This window comes from Peromyscus leucopus, chromosome 5, assembly GCF_004664715.2.
Source record: "Peromyscus leucopus breed LL Stock chromosome 5, UCI_PerLeu_2.1, whole genome shotgun sequence".
Classification (NCBI taxonomy): domain Eukaryota; kingdom Metazoa; phylum Chordata; class Mammalia; order Rodentia; family Cricetidae; genus Peromyscus; species Peromyscus leucopus.
Window position 1 is genome coordinate 68,887,748 of NC_051067.1, and position 27,588 is coordinate 68,915,335.

A 27,588-nucleotide genomic window follows, 5' to 3' on the forward strand; every position below is an offset into this window, starting at 1 on the left:
ATGGGCAGAATCAATATAAGTGCCAGCTTTTGTAAAATGAAGTAATGTTTTAATTTCTCAGCTTCTCATTAGCCCTTCAGAAATAATGTTTCTACCGGCCTCAACTCTACTAGTTCTCAGTAGAGTTGCTCTGTGATGGGCAGCTTGGTCCTTTTTAAGTCAGTGAGTTTAAAACAGTTTAGAAGACTTAAGTGCTGGACTGAAATAGCAACTCTGTTTTTGAAAAATTCACAAATCTTTTGACATCTGTAACCTTTGATTTTCTCTCAATATAATAAAAGTATTTTTGCTTTCTTTGTACCCTGAAGGTGTTTTGGCATGTGGTTCTTAGTGGAGTTCCATAATTTAAATATTAAAAATCTTTTGTCTTATCATCAATCTACTAAAATGAACCAAATAAAAACTCTTTAATTCATTACTGCCAACAAGAAAAACAATTCAGAAATTAATTCATGGAAGGAAGGTCTGTTGGAAGCAGAATGCATAGTTGAAGTTTATCTTTGCGGGCTTTACAGAGTGAAGCCCATTGACTTGGGCATCATTTGACACTGGTGTTTCAGGAATGTTCACAGCAGGAAGTGGCTGGAAGCCTTCAGGACAAGGTTTTTATCCCAGTAAATTCTATGTCACTTTCCATCCATCGTCGACTTCTTTTCTCATGCACATCAATGTCGCCATATGAAATTGTTGTAGCACAGTCCTGGTCATTATAAAAATACCTAAGATAATCAATTATAAAGAGAAAACATTAATTTTGACATGGAGTTTTGGAGGATACAGTTTATGATTCATTGGCTCCATTGCTTTCATGCCTGGGGTGAGGCAGGTCATAACTGGGAGCACATAACTATTTATCTCTTGGTCAAGAAATGAAAAAGTGACAGAAGAAGGGATAGCATTCCATAGTCCTTCAAGATCACCCTTCTAGTGACTTAAACTTCCTACTAAATTCTGACTCTTCAAGTTTCTGCAACAGTCCAGTAGGACCTTTCTGGGGACCAAGTTTCTAAAACAAGTTGTTGGAAAATATTTAAGATTCAGGCTACAACAGGCATATCTGCAGGAATTTCCAGATTATCTTTCAGTACATGCCTGAAACATCACCACCTTTTATCCACACCAACTCTCAATCATTATGCAATTCCCTTCTAGCCATGGGAGTCCCCATCATAGAAATAAGCAAGGAATGATCTTAATAGCTTCTCTTTCAGGCATCTAGGAGCTTATGAAGGAAGAGACAAGTATAACAACTTCTGCTGGTAATCCTAGTACTCAAGATGTTGAGGCCTGCGGATTGCTTTGAGTTTTTCAGGTCAGCCTGGGCAACGTAGTTAGTTCCAGGCTAGACTACAGAGAGAGTCTTTGTCTTAAAAAACAATACCAAGAACATCAGAACAAAACAAAAGTCAGAAAGGAAGATCCTTTCTGATTTTATATTATAATGTCAGAGATCAAATTTGAGGCCAAGTTACAAAGGGGATTTTTCTTCTGAAATTTCATACACATTTTTTTCACTTGTGAATGAATCTGACCTCTGAAACAAAGTAGAAGAGAGAAATGGGGGTCAGATACCTCAAATTCTTAAGGAAACCGTAGTCCTTGGTACATTATAATTAATTCATTCTTGTGGCCTTTGGACTATTGGTGGACTAATCTATTATTCCCTTTTGCTTTATTCCAGGTTTTTGCCCACATGGCTATGAGGAGTGTCAGAATGGCCAATGCTACGGTCCAGAGCAGAGGTGCAATTTTGCAGATGACTGTGGGGATAACACTGATGAAGATGAATGTGGTGTTTCCTGCACTTTTGAGAAAGGTTGGTGTGGCTGGAAGAACTCCCTCGCTGAAAACTCAGACTGGGTTTCAGGAATTGGCTCTCATAAAAGCCAACGACCTCCAAAAGACCACACACTTGGAAATGAACATGGTAAGTTACTAGGTTGTTGTTATTGACCTGTTCATGTTCATAAAGTCTACCTCATTATCAGCAGCAGCAGCAGCTAAAGAGACTATGGCAGAGAGACTGTTGTTCAACCAAACATTTAGCATGTACGTTCATATCTTGGGACAAATATACCAAAGCACCTAGAACAGGTAGCTGAGACCATGGACACTAATCCTGTCTCAGTTTTGGGAGTCATAAAGCCAATATGAAGCTAGTGGCAGCACTGGTTCCTTCTAAGGGTGGTCAGGAAGAAACCAGTCTTCCATGCCTCTACCTTAGCCTCTGGTAGCCTCACAAGTCCCCCACTTATAGATGGTAGTTTGCCCTACATTATCACATAAGCTCCTCTTATTTATGGCATAGTAGTTTCCACAGTTCTTTTTTTGTTAAATCCCAGGTGTATTGGCTAGGGTCCACTTTAATAACATCATCTTTACTTACCTTCAACAGATAAGTAAACAATAATAATGATGACAATAGATAATTGAATCAGGGACTAGGAGATGGCAGAGGCAAATCAGCCCATAGTGACAGTCACAATCTAGCATTCATTTCAGTTTCAGTAACTGTAAATGAGTGATAGTACTCGCTTCTATCAGACAACTTTCCTAAGTGAAACATACTCATCTGAAATCGATTACTCTAAATTTGGACACTCCTTTGAGCATTAGCAAGTCATTTGATTTTGATTTTTCACAAGCTCAGCTTCATAGTTTGCTCAGTGTAAGTAGCTGAGGTTGTGAGATTGAATGAGCTGAAGCCTATAGGTGATGAGATTGAACCTTTTTGAGAAACTGTGAAAATATAACCACAAGACTGCATCTGTGAGAGTGCTGGACATGGACTATATTTTTATAGTGAGTATTTACAGTCAAAAGTCAGATGCAACACTCAAGGAGCAAAGGACATTAGTAGCATAACAAAAGGACTATAAAGTCCTGAACAGTACAAATAGCAGAATAGTATCTCAATATTGAGATTTCACTGGCACATAAAATGGATCTGATAAGTTAGGCTGCAGACTTAAAGATCTAAATACTCATCTGACATGCTAACATACATGATATGCTTTTGACATTTTCATAATAAGAATAAAACTCAATAGCCTTCTTTGCACACAACACATTAAAACTCCTAGCATTTTATTTACATGTTCAACAGGTAACTGGATATTCCCTTACTTTGATTTCATGGAAATCTTTGAACTCTTTTATAATAACTGGGCAGTTTATGGAGTCCATTAAATGATTCCTATGACTATCTTGTTGATGTGATGGCATAAATACCCTGTCAGATCATTTAGTCTGTGGGCACTTTGCTCAAAGCACAGGCAGTTGGGAGTTTTTCTGCCAGTGAACTAGAGACAAGGCTATTAGATTTATTCTCCATTTTAGATGAAAATGTCGATGGCAGCTAGATCACATGAAATGTAGTTAAAAAAAAAAACCTCAACTAAGATGAAAAAGCTAGAATAATCCCCTTATTGTTCCTTTGGTCCTATTTAAATTCCATCCTTATTCCTAGGTCACTTCATGTATCTAGAGACAACCCCAGCAGGCCTTTGCGGTGACAAAGCCCACTTCAAGAGTGCCATTTGGCAAGAATCCAGTGCTGCCTGCACTCTGAGCTTCTGGTACTTCATATCTGAGAAAGCCACAGGATCCATTCAGATTCTCATCAAGGTAGGCTCTTGGCTAAGGTTTCTAAGCTTTCTGAGGCTCCGGCCAGAAGGACAGATTTCTGGTCTGGCCAGCAGAAACCTCATTCCTCACAAGGAGTGGCTCCTGTGGCCACACATCCTATGAAACTTGATTAGCCGGGACATGGGAACAGGGAGTGCAGTGGCACCCCACAATTCCAGGGCCTCCTTTTATCAGAGTTAATCTAAGTTCTCTCATTTCACTGTTTCCTTTCCTGTCCTTTTCAATGAGAGGAAAGTGGTTATTTGTACATTTGAAAAGAGACCAACTATTCATTTTCTCTTATTCCCGTAATTATTGAGTGCTAATAATAGACATTCTGGCTTCATGAATACATTACAAAGGACTGAGCTCATGAGTGTGATCAAGGTATGATTACAATGAACTGCTTATTAAATGTGACATGTGAATGCATTTCCTTCCTGGTTATTAATTGGATGTTTCCATCAGAGTTTTAATTTAATATAATAAAGTGACAGAGTTTAGGGACAAAACAAAAAGGTAACTAAATATTAATATTAATAAGACCTAATTAAAACACCTCTACTTTTAACAAGTTAAAGCAGCAGTTAAAAGGAAGTGTGTGTGTGTGTGTGTGTGTGTGTGTGTGTGTGTGTCTGCATCTTGTTTATGTGTTTTAAGAATCTAGTTATCATTCCAAGAAGTCTTGGTTTAAAGCATGCTCTAGCAGCCACTGCTGTTTCTTAACACATGAGCTTTGCTCAAGGGCCCCAGGGCTGATGGAAAAGACCTGACCTGAATGTCAAAGACCTCATCTATTTGAATCATTTACAGCTGTGTGGCTCATGTTTCACTGGAAACCTGAACTGACTTAGGAACTTTAGACCATGCTATAATGAGGTGTAAAAGGCATCCTAGGAAGACACATACAGCAAATAACCACAGTGTTATTCTTATATTTGAATGTAGAAATTTATATGAAACTTCAAAGTTCTCACAGGAGTATTTCTTAGTACTCCTTTGAATGTGGTACTGTATTATTTGGTGTCCAACTTGTGAGGGATTTTGTTCTTTGTGGATTTGCTTTTATTATTTACTTAAGAAAAACTTACTTTCAACTATGTTGCATTATAGGAACAAACTTCACAATATACTATTTTTGAAATTTAAGCTTTTTAGAGATATCGGTCTCCTTATTAAATAATCAAAACCTCCTATGTCTCCTCTAACTGATTCCTATGAAGATTTAACAGCATTTTAAAAGACCAGTGTCTCAAAACAAATATAATATAATATAGTCTTATTGAGCTGGACTCTGGGGAGAAAGCCTGTGAAACTCTACTTTATGGGCATGATATGGCTGTGACACTTAGGAGCTCACAAGACTTGACTGCACAGAGCCTGTACAGGACTGGGCCCTTAAACATTCAGTCATCATCTGGGGAGGGGGGCTCATGATACTTCACCCCACTAAAGGAGCTAAAGGAGGTTGAGGGACACTGGGGCAGAGGACACTATTGTAGCCATTGGTAAGTTATTCCTGCTCATGTCCATCCCTATCCAAGTGGACATGGTTAAATCCAATTGGCCAGAAACCAAAAACAAACAAACAAACTGTGTAAAAGAGATATGAAAACAGGATGGGGTCTTAGTGGGAAGAGGGGAGAATTGGAAGGGGAAAGAGGATAAGAGAGAGTACAGGGATGAGTATGACGAGAATGTATTAAATACATGTAATCAATTGTCAAACAATTAATTGATGAACAAGATTTAAATCAGAAATACTTTTAGACATAGTGAAACTGCCACCCATACTGAGGGGGGATTGTCTGGGCATTGGAGTTGTGACTCCATGCCCAAGCACTTGCAAGACGCTGGGTTTGACACTTGCATCTGAAATAAACAAACAGTAAATAAATAAGAAAATGATAATCAAATAAATATTACATACTTATTTTGTGAAACCTCAAGGATGATGAAGGGGAGAAATCTTTCATGGCATGTATTTATTTTATATTCAGAATTTTTTGGGAAATCACTTCACTTTGGTAAATAATATGAATGTTTTTGATCCTGTTTACAAAGTACTTCTTAGACTTCCCGGTGTGGGGAACCATGCTGGATTTTTACCCTCTCAGGAGTCTGAAAACATGCTAGGCAGATGGCAAACTCAACAGGGGGAAGATTCTACTTTTTCTTTCTTTCTTTTCTCCTCACAAAAACAACAATATTCGCAGTTCATGAATGTGCCCCCCTCTGGCTCAGTCTCCTCTTCTGATCCTCAGAAATGGCACCTCCACCCAGTGTTTTTGCTCCACACCAAGTTAATACAACTGGAAGCTACAGCATTTTGAAAAGAAAAAGCTTCCTTATCTCTTTTGATTTCCACAATTCCTCTCCTGAGTGTTCATCTGGACTCTAGGACCGAGTTCTGCTCACTAGCTGGTGATTGGTGATTATTCTCTTTCTACAAATAGTTTGTCAGTTCTTGAAACCAAGGTATTGAAATTTGGGATTTTGCTTGCCACCTAAGATCTCCAGGGAGTGATTGATGAAGCAGTTATAAAGGGGTGCTTTACTAGGTCCTTGTTAAGGCTTATCCCTGTGGAAGGAAGGGTTACAATATGTTTCATACAAGGCAGTTGCGTTTGGTCTGAAGAACTTACAATCTAAACCTGAAGTACAGAATTCAGTCAGACATAAAGGCATCTGAGGGTTGCACAATGATTTAATGGTGACACAATTTATGTAGAGTTGTACTTATTTCAGATAGCAACAATGACAACACATACTAGCATGGGCCGTTCACTGAGCATGAACACCTGTATTGTTTCTTACGCTTGCTAATACAACATTCTAAAACATGTAGTGTGAGTCCTGTTGTAGTAATGGGCTAAAGAAAGGAATTTTACAGTAATAGCACGGTGAGGGTGTGCTCGTCCTATTATTATTTTCATGGAGCAGGGATTTAAACCTGGGCATGTCCATATTAAAAAAAAAAGTATGTTTACTTCCTCTTTCCATAGCTAAGTGTTCTACATGGAGAAAAGTGAAATGAAAGTTTCATTTAATTGAGTTCTATATTGGTTGCATGGACTTTGTTTTGAAAAATAAAAAATAATGGTGCTTAAAATAGAATTACACAATTCTTACAATATTCCTGTAATAATGACATGAACACAGGGAAACCCCAACAAAGCTACTGCCTTAGAGAGCATTTAATGAATATCCGTACCATTTTATAGATGATATATTTTATACTTTCCCCTAATATGTCTTGCTACCAGTTACATGACAGCTATATACATATAGCAGAGGAGAGAGGGGGAAGGGGAGAGGGAGAGAGAGAGGGGGGAGGGGAGGGGGAGAGGGAGAGGGAGAGGGAGAGGGAGAGGGAGAGGGCAGGAGGGAGAGGGAGGGAGGGAGAGGGAGGGAGAGGGAGGGAGAGGGAGGGAGAGGGAGGGAGAGGGAGGGAGAGAGAGACAGAGACACAGAGAGGTGCAATTTGTTACTGAAACTGTAATTTTTGTGTCTTAAATCATGGCAATGTGTCTCTAACAAGAATACAAAGAGCTAGTCTGCTGAGAAACTAATACCAGTTATTATATTATTATCTTTGTTTTTTTGTCTTGTGTTTAGATAGTAAAACAAACTAACAAACAAACCTCTAAAATAATGTAATTAAAATTTTCCAAGAGTATTAATGCTGTTTAAAATAAAATCACATAGTGTTAAACAGTTAACTGGGTGGGAAGATCATTAGCTTTTTGTCCCTCAGTGCTTGGACCAAAACAAATCCTCTGTGAGAGAGATTCAGCCTATGGAAAGTGGTGGAAATGTGTTGTTACACAACCTTTATTTTTACCAAGTGAGGTCCATGTGAATTAAATGCAACGTCTAAAATCACAAGTAAGGGTATGAACAAAGGCTTGAACTCAGGTAATTTGAAATAACATTAGAGTGTTACATGGTCAGTTTGCTTTCTGTCTTTCCAAGGAGGCTATCAGAAGTGAAGTGTGTTCAGTGTCTGCCATTATGCTCAGTTATTCAGTGATGAGGGAATCCAAGGTCTCATGTATCTTAAATAAGCACAACATCAACAGTGCTTTGTACCCATCTCAATAATAAATTTGGTTTAAAAATATATTTAGTTCTTTTTTCATAATTAGACTTATTATTCCCGTCATTTTTTCTTCTGGTGAGATTAGCCCAGGACAATTGGAATATGAGTATGAACACTCTTCAAACTTGGAGCGGGAAATTCTTCAATGTGCTTTGCTCTTCATAAATCACGTATACAGTGAAATCTGCCCAGCCTCTAATGAAACAAACAGCCTTGTGCGTCCTTTCAACTAGTCATCTGAATAGAATGCACCTGCTCTCTGAAGAACATTATTGCCTTCTGAAAGTGCTCCATCCATAATAAACTGTTGATTTTTTTTAATCAAGATTACTGTGTGCTTTAGGGAATTTAAATATATTTAATTGAAAGCATTCAGGACTATCCATTATGCAGTCATGATAGATCACATAATATATTCAAATCAGAAGTGGAGAAAAATAATGTATTTCAGGAGAGCTCTCCTGATAGGGCAACCCTGTAACGCTGAAAGATCATAATTAAACTACTTTGTTGCTTTGTCTTGCTTAGTGGAACAGAGAAATTTTAGAGCTGGCAAGTCCTTCAATCTTCTCTAGTGTAAGCTATTCATTTCAAAGGTGAAGAACTAAAAGTGAGACATATTTCTTAAGTCCATTCACATGGCATTTTACGAAAAAAAGATTGTATTCAATTTTCTGATTTCTAATTGGATTATTCAATTTCTTAGAAATCGTTTGATGATTCCTACATTAAAAAAATAGAAATAGAGTCAGCCTTTCCTCTCTATGAGTTCCTCATCTGTAGATTTCACAATAAATCTTTAAAAAAAAATAGTATATATCTACTCAGGTTTCTTTTCAGATTATATGAAACCACTGCATCTATATTAAACACACATAAATCTTTAGTTTTTAGCACATATTTATTTTATTTAATTTGTATGAACTTTTTGGCTACATGTATGAATGTGCACCACATGTGTTCCTGGTCCCCATGAAGGTCAGAAGAAGGTATTAGATTCCCTGGAACTGGAGTTAGGGATGGTTGTAAGCTAGCATGTGGGTACTGAGCACCAAACCTGGGGCCCTCTGCAAGGCCAACAGTGCTCTTAATAGCTCAGCCATCTCTTCAGTCTATTCAAAGACTTTTTTAAAACAAAATTTTTGTTAACAGGTCTTAAATATGTATGGGTTTTAGTATCTCAGTGTTCCTAGAACAAGTCCCTCAAGGACAGTGAAGAATAACTATAGTGATTTTGTTCACTAGGTTGTAGAAAATATCAAATGATCAAGTGAAAAGGCCACTGTCCTTTAATTAGTAAATAGCTCATCATCCTTTCTTCTTTGACTCTGTCTAGTCAACAAAAGCTTCAGTTGTACATGGTTCAAATGGTTAAAATGTAAACACTACTTTGCCTAAAGACCTCCAACTACCTCATCTCCTATATACTCAACACCACCCTAATCTTAGAAGATCTACACACACACACATTTCTACCGGTGAGGTTGTCACACTGTGTGTGTTCTAATCTCTTCATCTCACTGAATAGTTAACGCAGCTTCATTTATCCCATAGTTTTAAAAGGGGGTGTATAGGATGTAGATATAAAGGAGATATAGAACCTAGAGAAAGGAAAATTGGTTTTGCAATTATTGGATTTGCAATCACATGAATTTTGGAACATAAACAAGTCAAATTAAATTTTCTTATACTTCTGCTATTTTTTAAGATTATACTATCATTACATCATTTCCCCTTCTATTTCTCCATCCAAACCCTCTCATAAACCCTTCTGTCTTAGTTAGGGTTTCTATTGCTGTGATGAAACAGCATGACCAAAAAGGAAATTTGGGAGAAAAGGCTTGATTTGGCTTATATTTCCATATTACTGTTCATCATAAAAGGAAGTAAGGATAGGAACTCAAGGCAAGGACCTGGAAGCAAGAGTTGATGCAGAGGCCATTTGAGGGGCGCTTATATAGTCAGACTTTCCTTTGGGCCACCAGCTCACAAATGATGACACAAAGGCTTATTATTAATTATGAAATCTTGGCGTTAGCTTAGGCTTTTCCCCAACTAGCTCTTATAACTTACATTAACCTGGTTTTTATTAATCTACACTGTACCATGCATCTTGGTTACCTCTCTTCTGTACCATATGCCCAACTTCTTCAGTGTTTCACTGCTGTCTCCTGCCACACGAGATTGTAACCTTCAGTTCTTCCCTCTCTGGAAGTCCTGCCTAGTCTCTCCTGCCTGGCTATTGGCCATTTAACTATTTATTAAAACACTCACAGTGACACATCTTCACACAGTGTAAACAAATATTCTGCAACAGGGCTGCTTACTGACTTGCTCCTCATGGCTTGTTCAGCTGCTTTCTTATAGAATTCAAGACCATCAGCCCAGGGATACCACCACCCACAACAGGCTCGGCCCTCCCACATCAAACACTAATTAAAAAAATGTCCTACAGCCCAATCTTATGGAGGCATCTTTTTTTAATTGAGGTTCCCTCCTCTCAAATGACTTCTAAAATTGAACAGAGGTTTACACAATAAGATATAATGAATGATGATACAATTATTTCCCCCGGTGACAAACATGGATGATAGTTTTAGATATTCACTGTACTGTCTTGTGATAAAATATCTGCTTTTATTACAATGATAGAGTCATATAGCATTAATACCAATTATCTGTTGCCTATGCTCACTGATTGAAAACGCATACAAAATTTAGCTTAAGTTAATGAAAAGATCTATATTCTGTATTTTATGTTGCCAAACTCTTGAAAATTGATATTTTCTATACAAGAATCTCAGTAAGGTTTTTAATTTTCTAAAGAAATTTGCCTTCTGAATTGATAATTGTCATTTCTTAAGTGACGTCTCAAACATGCAAAGGGGTAAGGGAATGAAGAGAAGGACCAGGGGGTAAAATCTGAATTGAAATAAGGAAAGATAATTTCTATTATTTTATTTTACAGTAAGCTGATTATACTGTACTTTTACTTTGAAACAGTTAGTGAGTATTTAAAATAATGTCATCACAAAGAAATATTGACAGTGATGGACGTGCTAACTACTTTCACTTTCTGATTGTGTAATGTATTCATGTGTCCAAACATCATAACCAATGCTGTACTGTAGAAGCAGTGGATGCATCAGTTAAAAACAAAACACAAAATATCTGAAAGTAAAAAGAAATGAATGAGCCATGGGATTTGTATATGCCACACAATCTGCATGAAAGGAAGAAAAACAGTATTCCAGGTTGTCCATTTCCCATGCATTTATCCATTTGAAATTCACGGATACCACTATTGTACAGAGCTGTTCTCTGGGAATGCTAAGAACCATTTAATTCAAATTTTGTTTCTTTACTGATAATAGTTGTATATTTTTAAAAATCATTATGGGAAGACATTTATTTATTATCCTTTTTCAGTTTTTTTTGGACACTGCCTAAAAAATTAAAGTACTTTTTCTACAGAACAATACTTTTATATAATTTATCTATTCTCATCAATTATATTTCAGTGTCTATTCAGCTCATTTTCTATATAGTTTACAATACATGTTTTAGCCAAAATAGACCATCTTATCATTGTAATTGTTTCATATCCTGCCTCAGATGAGGCTACATGACCAGTGATATGACGAATTATAGATGATAGTATTGGTGTAGAAAGGCTCTGTGACTCTCTTGCTCTGGTTTATCAGAGTAAGCAGTTAACATGAGAGAAATCTAATTATCAATTCTTGTAAAGGATGAAGAAACAAAACCCTCCTATTCATACTCTTAGACTAATCTTAATTAAAATGAATGATCAGAACCCAGATTTCAGTGATGAAGGAATATTCACAAGTAAATGCATATTCCTTTGAGTTCTCTATCTATCCACTTATGAAGAAGTCATGATTATTATCTAATTTCTCATCATTTATGTCCACAGAATGCTTTGTCAAGGTCTTCTGTCATTCCACAAAAAGCATGTAGAATAAGATAAAAAGTAAAAAGTTCAAAAAATTTGAAAAGCTGTGAAGCTTGGGATATTAGTCTCAACTTGGATTCTCTTTCTGAAGACCAATCCTTCATTTAAGAGGGCTATCCTCTGAAAGGAAGTTTCAAGTTTGTTCCCATTCTTACATTCAAACAAATATTCAATGAGTTTCACCCCTTCTGCAGGTTAGATGGGATTCTAAGTTTAGAGCAGGCCCTCCTTCAAAGGGTAGTGGTGTGGTACCTAGTCTTTCTATGAGAAGCTATAAGGACTCTGCTGGTATAAACTGAGTGTTGATTTATAGTTCTCGTCTGTTTTCTGAAGCAAAATGTGGCTCATGACTTCCTGTACTTCAGTCAATCATGGAACCTAAATAAATTCCAATGATAGGTCCAGATTGTCAACATATGCTTGTACAATGGAGTCTTTGTTTCCCAATATAACTATGCTACCTGACCTCTGCCTATGAAGAAGATGCTCTTCATTGATTAGTGACTTGCAAGACACAAGCATGGTATACACCTTGTCTACTGTTCAATCTTGAAAATGCGCCATAGCACATAATTAAACACCACATATAGAAGGAAACATTTAACATACTATGGCTGAAGAAATGGTTAAAATGTTTATAGAGTTAAGTGGATCAGGAGAAATAACTTAGTTGGATCTTGAAAGATATGTAGAATTTGGATAAATTGGAGAAAGAAGAAATGGTTTAAATAAAAGATTTAGAAATATCTAAAATGAATCCACTAAACTCAGAATTTTCTAATATCAGAGAAATATTAAGGATATAAAATATTATATAATAATAATTAATGATAATAAGAAAGCAAGCATTCATCTTACAGTTGAGTTAGTTACATGTATTGAGCAACTTTTAAAGCATTGTTTTTATGTTAGATTGTAAGGCATCAAATTATACATGCAAATTAGCAGTTTGTATAACAATGAACAATAAAGTCATCAACTTAAAAAGTCTAAAATGGCTTTTGAAACCACAAAAGAAAAAATAAAATATTAAATCCTTAATGACATTTTAATGGAGTTAACTTTGAACTTTTGCTTGATATGAGAGACAAATTTCAGCTTCTCTGCTATTTTCTCAACTATTCTCCCCCCCCCTCCCCCCCCCGCCCGAAATTTGGATGGTGATAGGTTAAGTAATTTTGGAGAGTAACATAACAAAGCATTAACATTTTATTTAATTTCCAACTTACACAAAATAAATCATGCAGATCAAACATAAACAGCACTGATGAGATGGCCATTAGCAGCCAATACACTATACTCCTTTATGGGAAAGTTGTAAGATAGAGCAGGTCAATCAAGAGATGGCCCTCCAGTCAAATCCTTTACTCAACATCTTGTACTGCACTCATTTTACCTATTGTTCAAGAACTCCATATCAGCATTCATTATGGGACATCCATAAAAACCAGATAAGATTAATTGGATATTAATAAAAACAGTTTTGCAGGGGTGAGATTGATTTCTAAAAGACCTCAAATGAAGTGGCCACACTGATTCCCCAAGAAGCAGTGTTTTCTCCATATTCTTCCTGTCACATGCTTATTTCCATGTCCCATACATAGTTCTTTCTTTTGTGAGAGATGTAATTCTTCACGTTTTCAGAGAGCAATGTGTCTAATCCTATGGCCCCACCTAACTTGGTACTTCCCTTCAATTGTTTTTCATCAAGCAAATGTGATCACCTGTAACCAAGCAGATTTATCAATTGTGCTCCTATATGCACCATTTCCCCATCTATGGCTTTAAAAATATTTGTGCTTTCTGACAACTTTACTCTATTCTTCTCTCCACCAATACATATCCACACATAACCTAGAATAGGCAAATCTTGGGTGTCCTCATTTTATTTCTGTTACAATGATAAAACACCCTGATAAAAATCAATGTATGGGAGAAAGATCTTATTTTAACTCACGATTTTAGGTTACAGTCTAGTGATAAATTGTGTACCCTAATAAACTTGCCTAAAGATCAGAGGACAGATCCAGCCACCAGATTAGACATAGAGGCCAGACAGTGGTGGCACACACCCTTAATCCTATCACTCAGGATAGGATTAGTCTAGAACTCTGTGAGTTCAAAGCCACACTGGAAACAGAGCCAGGCAGTGGTGGCACATACCTTTAATCCCAATACTGGGAAGCACACAGGCCTTTAATCCCAGGAAAAGATGTCTGGGCAGAGAAAGGTATATAACGCATGAGGAAACAGGAACTCACTCTTTTTAGGCTGAAGATTTTGTAGAGGTAAGAACTAGTGGTTGACTGCTCTGCTTCTCTAATCTTTCAGCTTTCACCTTGATATCAGGCTCCAGGATTTTTATTGAAAGACCATCTAAGATTTGAACAAGAACAGTCCATCATAATGGGGAAGTCAATGTGGTAGGAACTTAAAATGCCTAGTCACATCACATCCATACTCAAGAGAAGAGAAAGGAATGTGCGCATGCATACTTGTGCTTAGCCTCTTTTTTTTGTGCTTACATATTCTAGGACCTAAACTCAATTAATTCTGCCATCCATAATTACCAATTCTTCCCAATTCAATGCAGTTAAGACAATCCCCTATAGACATCCCCACAAGTCCCCCCTCTTTGAGACTTTCCTCGGGTGATTTTAATGTGTCAAGTTAACAATTAGAACTAACTACCACACTGGGCATCTTTCTAAATCCAGTTTAAATATTCTCTCTGTCTCTTGATTTTCTTCCACCATCTTGAAGGCAGGAAAAATGTGTGATCTATTTGTGTGTGCCTAATTATGAGTTGCTTATCAAAGGCATTTAGTTATTAGAAAAACAATGAGGTATATTTTCAATACTTAAAGATGTAAATACAGATATTAACAAAATTAAGTGAATGTATCATAAAATAATTTATAAAGTGGAGGAAGATTGTATGTAGGAGAAACTGTGGAATTGCCTGTGCAGTCTAGAAAGAATCTACATTCTATATAACTACATTGTAGTGCTAATTTAAAACCCTGTATCATTTTATGATCAACATTTCCCATTCAAGAATTAAAAAATGAAAACCACTAAAAATGGAACTCTTTGAATTATTCTTTGAAGTGTTAGGACCTATAGTAAGTTTTGGTGACATCCTTCTGTGGGCCCTGAGTACTAGCATTCATCCCTCTCCACTTCAGGACACTGGATACAATGTGACCAGCTGCCTCATGCTGCTACCTACAATGACAGACTGTATTCAAACTGTGAGGCAAAAATAAACTCTTCTTTCCTAAACTTGCCTTTGGAAGTAAGTTTGTTTAAGCACTACAAGAAAAGTAGTCAATATAACTCTATTGATGAATTAATTTCCTTAATAGTCCAGATCAAGTGTATGAAGATTTTATTATTAGACATTCAGTGAATGTATCTTTGAAGCCTTGGCACAGATTTTCAATACTGATGAAGTTGATTTGCCATTCGGTGTGTGCACACAGGCCATGGTGCTAATTTCACCTTTGGTACTAATTTGTGATAGTCAGGAGGCTTAGGAAGTACTTCAGGTTTATGAACTGGAGTATTACTTTGACTATAAGTGATTGAAAAGATAAAGAGTCTCAAGATTAAAAAGAAGAGGAAAGATACTTTGTGTGAATTCAGGGATTTCCTTTAATAGAAATCATAGAGTACAAGGATGTATAGGGGTGATTTTTACTGAGTTGTTTTGACACTTTACTTGACTGGGGGCTCATTCAACCCCCACCCCAGTATTGTAGAAACAACCCAAGTTACAGAAAAATTTTATTCTGGGATGGTGAGATAAAGTTCAGAAAATGTGTTACTCTCTTCTGGGCTTTTTTTTTTTTTTTTTTTTAAATTTTCAAGCCAGGAGGTACAGTCTTGACATGAACACATGATTGGCCTCTTTCAAACTGAAGATCATTTTCTATTGTACTGATATTAATATACATGTGCACACACTGAAAATCATAAAGTATGACATCGAATGGCCTTTTATAATCAAAACTATGCAAAGGAGCTCTGTTTTTTATTGTCTCAGCAGTTAAATGAAGAGCATAAATAACCAAAAGTAAAGGAAGTATTTTTCACTCTAATTTCATGTATCCATTTGCAAACAAAATATGATTGGAGCATATTTATATGAAGCTTTGGCAATTACAGTGTTTGCTTAGATGTGGAGAGATTGTGAACAGTTTTATTTTTGCAGATGCACAGCAGCAATTTCAGGATGTATTTCTACTTCCTTATTATGACTCTACCCATGTCATACTAATAAACTTTATTTGGAAAAACTCACAGGATACGTTTAAACAGATAGCTCAGAACTAGAAAAAATTTCACAGTTTGTAAAATGATTAAGACCAGAGTTTTGACCAACATAATTTATCTTGGATTAATATATCATACATTCTGTTTCTTATTAGACTACCTGATGTATTTTGCTTTTTGAAATTAACATTTTTTTTCAAACTTTCCAGCTAAAAACATGTGATCATTTTTCTTAAGTGGCTTTTGATAACATGAAAATCTGAGCTGGGTGGTGGTGGCACATGCCTTTAATCACAGCAATCAGGAGGCAGAGCCAGGAGGATCTCTATGAGTTTGAGGCCAGCCTGGGCTACCAAGTGAGTTCCAGGAAAGGTGCAAAACTACACAGAGAAAGAAACCCTATCTCGAAAAATAAAAAAAAAAGAAAATCTGAGAATATTTTTATGAAAGCAAACATAGATATTAAGAAGAAGTAAAAACCAGTAAATGGTAAATGCATCATTCAAAATGATTGACAAACTTCACCACAAAGACATTTTATGTTCCTAAATCTCTGGAAGAATTATTTTTATTTTTATTCATGTGTGTCTGCTCATGTGGAATCATGCACATGTGTGTGCAGGTTCAAGTGTGTGTTTGTCCATACACATGTGGAGGTCAGAGGTCAAAATGTGATTATATCTATCATTCTCTATTTTATATTTCTGAGATAGATTCTTTACTGTCCTGGAACTCACTGATTAAGTTAACATAGATGACCAGTTAATACCAGACATCTGCTTGTCTCTACCTTCCCAGTGCTGGGATTGTGAACTTAAGCCAGCACCCATGACTTATTCACACGGGTCCAGGGATTAAACTCAAATTCCTGTGATTGTATGGCAAACATTTTATCCACAAAGCTGTCTTTCAGCCCACTTTATTTTCAAAAACAGCATTTCAGAAAATGTATGTCAACAATGACAACTTCAGCATGAGTGTTTGGGCCATGATATAAACTGCTGTACTTTGTCATCTATACATTCTGATATGATTATCTTCTTGAAAATATATGGCCTCCCATACACAGAGGAAACAACCCAAACCTACTGATTCCTTGGTCTTCTATTTCTTGTGAATATAACTGGTACCAGGTAAGGGTTTCTCTTTTTTTTAATGAAGGAAAATATTCATGCAGGAGAAACAATTTAAACAGTGCTTATAACATTAAGTGGAGAAGAATTTGCCTTCCTTATGAAATATGGCTTTTCAAATACTGTGGCTGAGTGCCTTATTTCCCAAGACCAGAAGTATTTAGTTGACAGAAGGACAGAAGGCTCCTAGATATGAGAAAAGGTCACTGGACAGCTCGCTGGAGAGAGACATGGGTTTGAATCCCAGCTACGCTGCTTCCCACTTACTACTTTGGCTGAAATTAGTTGCATCTACACACTACCTCCTCTGTATATGAAAAATAATGCTCATAATATAAACTACAAATAATTCCCTTTTTATGTTTTGAAATTTCATACAATATATTTTTATCATACTCTTACCCTTCATACAAATAGTTTTCAGGATCGCCAAATGCCACATTAATGTGCAAAGACATATAAATCATTAAGAAACCATAATTTTAATTTTATTTCTCACAGAAGGTGAACATACAAAATTATGCAAGTAAACCAGACTATTTGATACTTCTGTTCAAATAAATGAGACACTATCAATATATGTATCATTCAAAATATGTGCCTTACTACTTTCTAAATAGTAATTTTATTGTTTTTCCACCAAAATGACCTTCCCTTTGAGGCCATTGCATGGCCCATGTTTGTTCTTACATTATGCCTGCTTAGATGGGTGTGCATGGACCTTAGGGTCTGCATTCACTGATAACTGAGCCACAATGTAATTTGTTAGTTGTTGAGCTTAGAGCACAAGCTGTTATTGTTTATTTTCTGCAACCTGGCTAAAGGTGTCATTACAAGATGATGTTGGAAAAGCAGGATGTTATCAGAAGTCAGTTATTTGTGATGAATGAATATCCAGGTAAAACAAAATGAGTGTTTTAAAGGAAAGGAAGAGTGGGCTATAGACATTTTCCATCAGAAAAAGTCATTACCCTCCTCCTCACATATGACAAATGTTCAAATCATCACCATATCTCATAGGCAGAATGGCATTAATATGACATGGTGCTGCACCCAGTTCATTTAGGAGCTCTGTTGTAGGGAAAAAAAATGATTGTCCTTACTTTGCTGTTATTCTGCCAATCTCAACAGAAGCACCAAATGTAAGAGGATAATCAAATGCTTGGTATGACATTAGATGATTTTTTTTCTAGGGTTGGTTTTTTGCTTTTTTTGTATGACCTTGGTTTTCACTTGCCTCTTCCACTCATACATGTTGTTTTTAATGTGTAAATGGGGGAAGGATTTACCATCCTTATGAAGAATGACTCTTCAAACTCTGGCCTTCATTCTTACCTCTGTTGATTTTTATCCTAATACCCAGATTTAAGTGAGCCAATTTAAATCACAATATTTAAGCTCCACAAGCTATATTCAACTGTCATATACTACTGCATCTTTAAATGAGTCCTACAGATTCCTAAAGTGTGAAGACAAATGGACCAAAGACATAATAGACAGCACACAAAGTAAAGATGACAATATCCACTAAGCTTATAAAATGTTGTTCTACCATTACAGGGATTATAGTAACGGAGACCAAAGCCACAACAAGAAATTATTTAGATGTTATTCACTGTTGAACAAAAATTAAACAGACAGTACTGTGTACGGTCATGGTTGTCTGAACATCCTGCTCATGATATAATGGAAAATACTCTATCTACTGAAATGATAGTGCATGTGATTCCTTCAAAAGCAGCAAAGGAGTGATAACTTAAATTCAAAACAAGAGCTGGGAATTCATATGGACTTCTCAAGAATATTCATACCTATACATTTCATCTATTACTCCCTCCTTGTATAGTATTAATTAAAAATATTCCAATAAGAATATGAGGAAAATACATCCCACATTGAAGAATACAGATGTTAGATACAAGCAAAAACATTAAAGAATTGTCAGTGTTATTAACCATAAGAAATATCATGTAATTTATTAAAGATCACTAAAATGCTCTCAGTGTCTAAGTAAATAAAGTCAGCATCAAATTGTCAGTAGGCTGCAGAGATTCTGTATCAATACTGCACTGCTAGTGAGAATATAAATTGAGAATATCTTAAAAAAATAAGCACTAAATATTCTACCATCATATGAGCTAGTGATTATACTCCTAGTTTGCCCTGAAGAAATATTTACCCAGTATTTTACATGTATGTGTATATTATAATTTTCAGAAACATCCCAAATTAAAAATGAGCCCTGTGTACTTCAGTGAGTGAATGGCCAAACTGGTTTAAGTTCATTCCATGATGTATAATTTGGTAACATAGTGGAAAAAATTATTGACACCTACCAAAATAGGATTTTCAAAGAATTATGCTGAGCCAAAATGATTCCCCAGAGGTTGCAATTGTATTTCGCCATTAATATCCCATTTTGGAAGTGACAATGCTGTAACAAATGATGACAGATGAGAGACATTACTTAGGAAAAGGGCATGTGCTTTAGGAGAAGTGAGGGTAGATGTGTGTAGTTAGACTTTCTTGTCAGACTTTCTTTTGGGTCACCAGCTCCCAAATAATGATGCTGAGACTTATTATTAATTATGAAAGCTTGGCCTTAGCTTAGGCTTGTCCCACTAGCTCTTATAATTTATAATAACCTATTTAATTTCCTCTAATCTATGTTCTACCAAGTGTCTTTTTTACCTCCTCTATATTCTGTATGTCCAACTTCCTCAGTGTCTCACTAGTATCTCCTGTATGCCTAGATGCATACCCCTGAGTTCTTCTCTCTGCCATGAAGTCCTGCCTAACCTTTCCTGCCTAGCTATTGACCTTTCATCTTTTTATTAAACCAACCAGAGTAAACCAGCTACACATTTTCACACAGTGTGATCAAATATCCCACAACATTTTCCCCTTTTTGTCTAAGTAAAAAGGAAATCTTTTAACTCTAACACAGTAAAACTGTATACAATAACAATTATCAGATAATAATTACATTAACAATGTCCACTCCATTTATATTTGGCAACAGTCTATTATAAATCCTATCTTGATGCATCCAAAGTTTTATACCTAAACCACTTTCTGTCATAACTTGTGTTACCATCTTAAAATGATCTTTTTATATCTTAAAACATTTTCTTAGATAAAAAACTTTAGCTTATGTCTCTCAACCTTATAAATTTTAAATCTCTTTTGTAAGCTTCTTTTCTAAATTTTCTAACAAAGAAAATTGTGTGGTATGACTATCTAGTCTTCAAATCCATCAGACACCAAGAAAGATATAATATTACCTGAGTAAACAGTAAGTACAGAGAAAACAACTTCCCAAACGATACAAATTTCAGAGACATCTGGCTTCCTGAAAAGTCACCCAAGGTTCTTCTGCAATATTGGGGCATCCATCTCCAGCCTGTAAGCCTAGACTATATGACAGACTTTTCTGTGCATCAGAAATTTTGAAGGACTGTCCTTCTTTGTCTCGGCAATGTTTGGCAGTTACCTTCTATTGTGTCTTCTTTGTCCAATTTGGGCAGCATACTGTCAGTAGTCCAGGCAAGGTCAGATTCTTGTCCAATGCCTAGGTTTACCACATAGAAATCAAGCTCCATATGGTGGTTCTTCAATACCATCATCTTCTCTACAATAAATTGGTGTTGCCAGGAGCAGACATATCTCACTGTGATAAATGCCTCATGTTATTAGAACACCTTAAATGCCATATTCTGTAGGTATCTAAAGTGTTTGTAGAACATCTTTTTATTTAAACTGTATCTGTTTGACCTTGAAAACATATCTAACCACAGAATTGATTGTTTTAGTTGACTAAATATTAACCTGTGTTTCTTAGTTATCCTGAGCAGTTTGTAATGATAGCTTTCAAGGACTATAACTTTACATTTAAATTTTAAATTAGTTGCATAGATACAATCCCTTAAAATGTATTGTAACAAAAATAACCTTACATTTGTATCAATATACAAAAAATACCTTACACAAGAGTAGAAATATATATATATATATATATATATATATATATATAGCATAACAAAATAACCTTAAATTTGTATCAATATACATAAAGCCATACCAATGTAAAATATTTGAGACTAGTAGTTGGTTTTTAGTTTAAAAGTAGATTCAATAATCTACCCTCTTATCCTATCATTCTTATATCCCCCCCACTTTTTTTCAGAATGAGATCCCTGAATTTAATCTCCTTTGCTTAGTTTCCTCCCTGACCATGACCAATAACAAATTGCAACCAATCCCTCTAAATGATAATAAACATCCATAATCCACCAAATGACCAAAATGCATCCACCTCACCTCTTGTGAATTTGGGTACTTGTTCTTAAAATTATTTCCTGTTATCTAGGGAATGACATCTTTAGGGGACTTTGAGAAAACTGAGATAATGATCAAATTCTGGAAAGGCTAGCTGTTGTCCAATCTTGGTGTGATGGGAAAATGCAGGACTTATCTATAGTCCTGGCTAGAGTAGTATGTAAGGTTGGACCATCTCAACTAAGAGCTTTGAAGTTGTTCTGGTTGCAGAATTGTTAGTAAGCGACAACAGAAGCATTCTGAGATGCTGGATCACCTGGACTATTTGTCTCCATTAGTGTCTCGTTCTTTTTTTCTGAAAACATATAAACTTTTAAAGGTAACATACATATCTGCATTAAGACAAGACTGGGATGTGTGGGGTGCACAAATCAGCCAAAGATGATTCTTTGCTCTGTTTGAGTAGGTAAAAGACATCTGTCAACTTTGCAAGTCCGTTTGGACTGCATAATCAAACTGTAATATGTCTCCATCCATGCCATGTGAAAGGATGGCATGTAATAATGTCCTGAGGACTCTGGAGCCAACAAGATTTATCATGTCTCATCAAGTCTCAGAACTGTTTCCATAATGGTATCCTGTGCTCTCCCTCCAGCTGGCCCCTGACAGACCTATTCCAACCACTGGGGTCTGAAGCCTCTGTTGCACTCTGGCCAGTGCCACTGTTGGCTATTTGCCTTGGGCATGTCCACTTGGCTAGTCAAGGTCCCAGAGCACAGCGTCTAGCCATGTCAGTCTGGTTCTCGCAAACACCTTGGCTGATTGCATTCTCACCGCAGATCCTCATAGCAGAACCCCGCTGCTTGCGCTGGCTCTTGGTGTCTGCCAGCTGTGACTCTGTGAAGCTCCGTGGGCCTCAGCCGCCAATACCTGGCTGAGGCAGCCACTCATAGTGCTGCTGCTTGCAGTGGGGGCTTCTGAAGCCACTCTCGGACCGCAAGATCCGCAGCAGCTGCTCAGTCCCAGGTGCTGCTTTGTGCGTCCTAGGGAAAATCTACTGTACTCTAGGAGAAACTTTCATCATATCCCTAGACCTAAAGCCTATATTCTCTAAACTTCGCCAAAACATTTATAGCTTTAAATCTAACAGTAAATAGATATATAGAGAGAAACAGAGACAGAGAGAGATACTTGCTACAGCCTTACTTGAACTACTCTGCTTTATATTTACAATTTTATTCCCAAAGAATAGAATTTTACCACCTCTAATTAATTAATTCCTGGCATGCCACCTTAACCTGTGGTGCTTCTTCTCTTTTATCCTCTGTACTCAGGTCCCTGTTCAGGCACCATATATGGTAATGTGCCTGAGTCCAGCTCCTATCTGCTCCCACCTTATGAAGGGTTCTTGGGTAGAGGAGAGAGGAATGAGGAAATGATAGATAGAAAGATAGAATGAGATGATAAGAAAGACAGAGACACAGGATAGCTTTAGGGGTGGCCTGGGTCAATACCCAGCCACCCAGAAGTTTATTCAAATGTGTGGTGATATATTGTGTCCCCAATATATTGTGTACCCTAATAAAGTTTATCTGAGCATCAGAGGAAAAAGCTAGCCACGATAGTAAACACAGAGGTCAGGCAATTGTAGCACACGCCTTTAATCCTATCACTTGGAAAGCAGAGATCCATCTAGATCTCTTTGAGTTCAAGGCCACACTGGGAATAGAGCCAGGCATGGTGGCACACACCTTTAGTCTCAGTACTAACCATACAGGTCTGGAGGTCTGTACAGACAGACAAGACATGCTGGGCAAGAAGAGGAAGTGATATAGCTGGGTGGAGAGAGGAAATGAGATGGCAGAACAGAAAGGCATATAGGCATGGATATACAGGAAATAGTTCTCTTTGGCTGAGGATTCCCAAGTGGTGAGAACATGGCTGGCTTCTTTCTGCTTTTCTGGTCTCTCATTTTTAACCCCAATATCTGGCTCTGGGTTTTTATTAATAAGACCATTTAGCAATTTGTCCTGCACAAAAGGGCATTTCAAATATGCCAAGGGAGAGGCAAAAGACCTCCACCTAACAAGATGAAAGCACACCATACAGCCAAGTGTAGACCCTTCCAAACACCTGGTAAACATGCCCATGGCCAAATTATCTCCTGATGCAGCCCTGCTGGGTAAAACAAGCTCAAGTTCTATGACCCTGAGTAATTTGAGTTTCCACATCAAATCTGATCTTTATTAATTTTGAAGAAATCCATAGCTTTTTGTTCCCTGTGGAAACAAAGGCATAATCTCTTCCTCAATGCAACACATTTCCTGACTTTCATTCTAAATGAAGATGTCCTAAAATATATATGGTGGTTTAATGCAGTAGATTTTTTTCCATAATCCAATATCTCTAAGCAGCTGTTGATTTTTGTTCACTTTATTTAAAAAATTCAAAATCAACAAAGCACCATAGAGAATCTCAGATGCTCTGTGCATTTCCCATCTTTATGTAGTTTATTTTTTAATATTACTTTACTCTTTCTTTATGACCTTGACTTTATTATTTTTAGAGATTTTTTCTATGACTATTTATTTTCTATGACTATTTATGATCCATTTTCTTTTCTTCCTTCAGCACCTAAGCACATTTTTAAACATTCTGTACCTTTTCAGAATTTTTTTTTCAGTTTAGACCTGGCTTTGTGTGTGTGTGTGTGTGTGTGTGTGTGTGTGTGTGTGTGTGTACACAATATTTCTTTGACTATATGAGCCAAACTTTACCTAGCTAGGTGGTGGCTAGGCTACCCACTGTGTGGCTCCATGTATCACATGGCAATGGCTGCTGGCTTTGCCCCCTTTGGGTTGGTGAGAGCAGAGCTTCATGCCTGTGGCCCTGTCTGGAGATGCATCTATCTGCACCAGCGCTGTGAAGTGCCTGGGTTCTGTGCTGTGGCAGGTGTTTCTACCTAGTCTTCCATTCTATCTGGTAACATGTCATTAAAATGCAGCTGCATAACAGGGCCTCTTAAAGGAGCCACATCTCTGTATACCAAAAGCACCAGGACTGTACGAGAGACTGCCATTACTGGGAAGCCCTGTGTTGCTGGAGGGCTTCTCTCCAGGTTCCCCAAGCCCCGCAGTCTCACAATCTACATATAAAATAATCACTCAGATGCTTATATTACTTATAAGTTGTATGGCCGTGGCAGGCTTCTTGTTAACTTTTCTTTTATCTTAAATTAACCCATTTTTATAAATCTTTACATGCTGCTTGTCCTGGAGGTGGCTGCAGTGTCTCTCCCCCCCCCCCCCTTCTTCCTGTTTCCCCAATTCTCCTCTCTCCTTGTCCCGCCTATACTTCCTGTCTGGTCACTGGCCATCAGTGTTTTATTTATATAGAGCGATATCCACAGCAGCCCTATCCAGCTCTGTGTTGAGACCTTTTTTTTTTTTTTCAGCTTTCTGAGACACTATGTGGATTTGCATACCTCCACACTGGGCACCAAATATAGTTGAACTTTCTTGATGTACTCTCTTTAGGGCCACCAGCCCCCAAATAATGACACTGAGACTTATTATTAATTATGAAAGCTTAGCCTTATCTTAGGCTTGTTCCACTAGCTCTTATAACTTAAATTAATCCATTTCTATTAATCTGTGTTCTACCATGTTGCTTTTTTTAGCTCTCCTCCATTCTGCATGTCTGACTTCCCCAGTGTCTCCCTGGCATCTTCCCCGTGCCTAGATTCATTCCCCCACTCCAATTCCTCTCCCTGCCCAGAAGTTCTACCTAACCTTTCTTTCCTAACTATTGGCTGTTCAGCTTTTTATGAAACCAATAAAAATAAAACAGTGACATATTTTCATACAGTGTGATCAAATAATTCTGCAACAGGTGTGAAAAGATAACGTATGGGCTATAAGAAATTATATAGTAATGAAAAGGTTCTACCTGTTGATTCAGTATTCTCAGTTCAGGAAGCTGCTATAATTTCATGACCTGGAGAATGGCTGTCCTGATGTTCCTCTGTTGTATGTTCTTCAAACACCATGAGCATCCACAGTTATACATCAAAAGTGCTGAATTAAAATGAATTATATGTTTTTAACTTAATTATTTTGGGGGAAGGATAATTATTCACTTTGTAAAGAAAATTATGAACAAAATACTCATTTCATTACTTACTTTTAAGGAAAAGAGCAGAGATGGAGAGAATGGAGAATGAAAGGTATATCATAGACACAACAGATAAAATGTAATAAGATCCTTCAGCAGAACAGAGACAATTGTGTGTTTAAAGTACAAAGATTGCCACACACAAAAAACCATCATATGTACAGCTAAGCTGGATATGTTTTATAATCTGAAAGTAGTTCTGTTCATTTAAGTACCACATTTAGAGAACTATGGATTCCATAGTTCAGGATATTATCTTGAAATGGACATAAACAATTTGAGTTTATGATAATACTGGTATTAATTAGTAATTTGGGTGGTTGATGTATAGAAAGCAATAGCATGCATATTTAAGCTTCTATTTTATTTCATTGCCTTTTAAATAATCCTTTATAATTATTTCCAAATGTAATATTTTTAGGCCTCGTCCATACAAATATGTATATATATATGTATATATATATATATTTGATAGATAAATAAATAGATAGATGGATAAATTGATAGATAGACAGTGCTTTGCATTTTATCTAGTAGTATAGTGAAGGTTTTTTGAGATTTTTGTACCCAAGATAAATTTGGATTTTTAGGCTCATTATAGACTTCTCTAGATGGACTTTGTAGCAGTTCTTATGAATGCCAGATCTAGAAAACATATATCTAAAAAATTATTTTAACTTTTACTGATTCTTTGTGGATTTCACATCATGCATTCTGACCCACTTATTTCCCTGTCTCCTCACATCCTCCCTCTGCCCTTGTGACACCCTCCCCCAAATAAAACAAAATTTAAAAGAAAAACCAAAGACCAAAAACATAACAAACAAAAACAAAACAAAAATGGAGAAGAATCTCACTGCAGAAGCTGTATTGTGGTCTATTGAGTCACACAATTTACCCTTTAATCCATTTATCTTTATTACAAGTGTCCCTTGCCAGGAGTCATTGGAGTCATTGGTCTGGCTTGAGACTTCTGGTTTCTGCTACATGCCTGACAATGGGCTTTCACTTGGCGTCCTCTTGGTTGTTCTGTTGTTGTCCTGTGTCATGGAGATCCTGCTGTTTTGGATCTGTATATTTTTTAAAAAATTACTTTTAATATGAAAGTTAAAATAGCTTTCACTTTGAAATGAAGATACAACCCTAACAAACTAGAAGACTTGATTAGCATAAGCCCAGTTCTTGGACTCTGAAAAATCAAAGTTTACTCTCTCAGCTCAGTGTGAACATTGTGCATTTAAGGCTAAACCCTGGTAATATACAGTGAGTACGCAGACAGAGTAGCGAGTTTCCTGATAGTCTTTCCTTCCCTCTCCCCTTTCCTCCATTCCTTTCCCTTCTCTTGTGTACTCCACTCTATTCCTCTCTTTATTCCTGCCTCCCCCTCCTTTATCTCATTCCCTCCATGGTTCCTTCTCTTTGCCTCCTTCCTTCATCTTTGATGATGTCCTGTGAATTGTAAATCTGACTGATAAAAGAAAGCAAATTACTATCCTACAAATTCCAACCAGATTGTGGGGTAGTTCCAAGAGTCCTAAACATCTGCTATAGCAAAAATATAAATTTTGTATGAGAACCTAAAAGAACAAAAAAGAAGAATCTTCTTGTTGCAGAGAAAGGTATATAAGGCATGAAGAGATAGGAACTAAAGGCTTTTTTGGCTGGAGCCTTTTGAGTGAGGACACAGAAAATTCGTAGAGTTGGTGAGGTGAGTCATGGCAGTGGCTTGTCTCTTTGTCTCTCTGATCTTTCAGCATTTACCCTAATATCTGGCTCTGGGTTTTTTTTTTTTTATTAAAAGACCTTTTAGATTTTGTAGCATACACACCTATTCCATCAATTCCACACCTCCTAATATTTGTCAAGTAGCACCATTCCCTAATGACCAAGCATTAAAATATATGAGCCTATGGGGGCCAATCTTATCCAAACCACTACAATCCCAAACATTAAAAATGAACATTGTGGGCTGAAGAGAAGGCTCATGGGTATGAGCACTTGCTGCTCTTTTAGAGGATCTG

At 36.8% G+C, this 27,588-nt stretch overlaps 1 protein-coding gene across 2 annotated transcripts in view; it reads left to right on the top strand.

The window, feature by feature from the left end:
- Malrd1 (MAM and LDL receptor class A domain containing 1) overlaps positions 1-27,588 on the top strand; it is a 584,432-nt gene that overhangs the window by 328,583 nt on the left and 228,261 nt on the right. For both annotated transcript variants that reach the window (XM_037205982.1, XM_037205981.1), the window contains 2 exons: positions 1,682-1,927; positions 3,470-3,627. In XM_037205982.1, the coding sequence (XP_037061877.1) occupies positions 1,682-1,927; positions 3,470-3,627 (404 nt within the window). The remainder of the gene's footprint in view (positions 1-1,681; positions 1,928-3,469; positions 3,628-27,588) is intronic.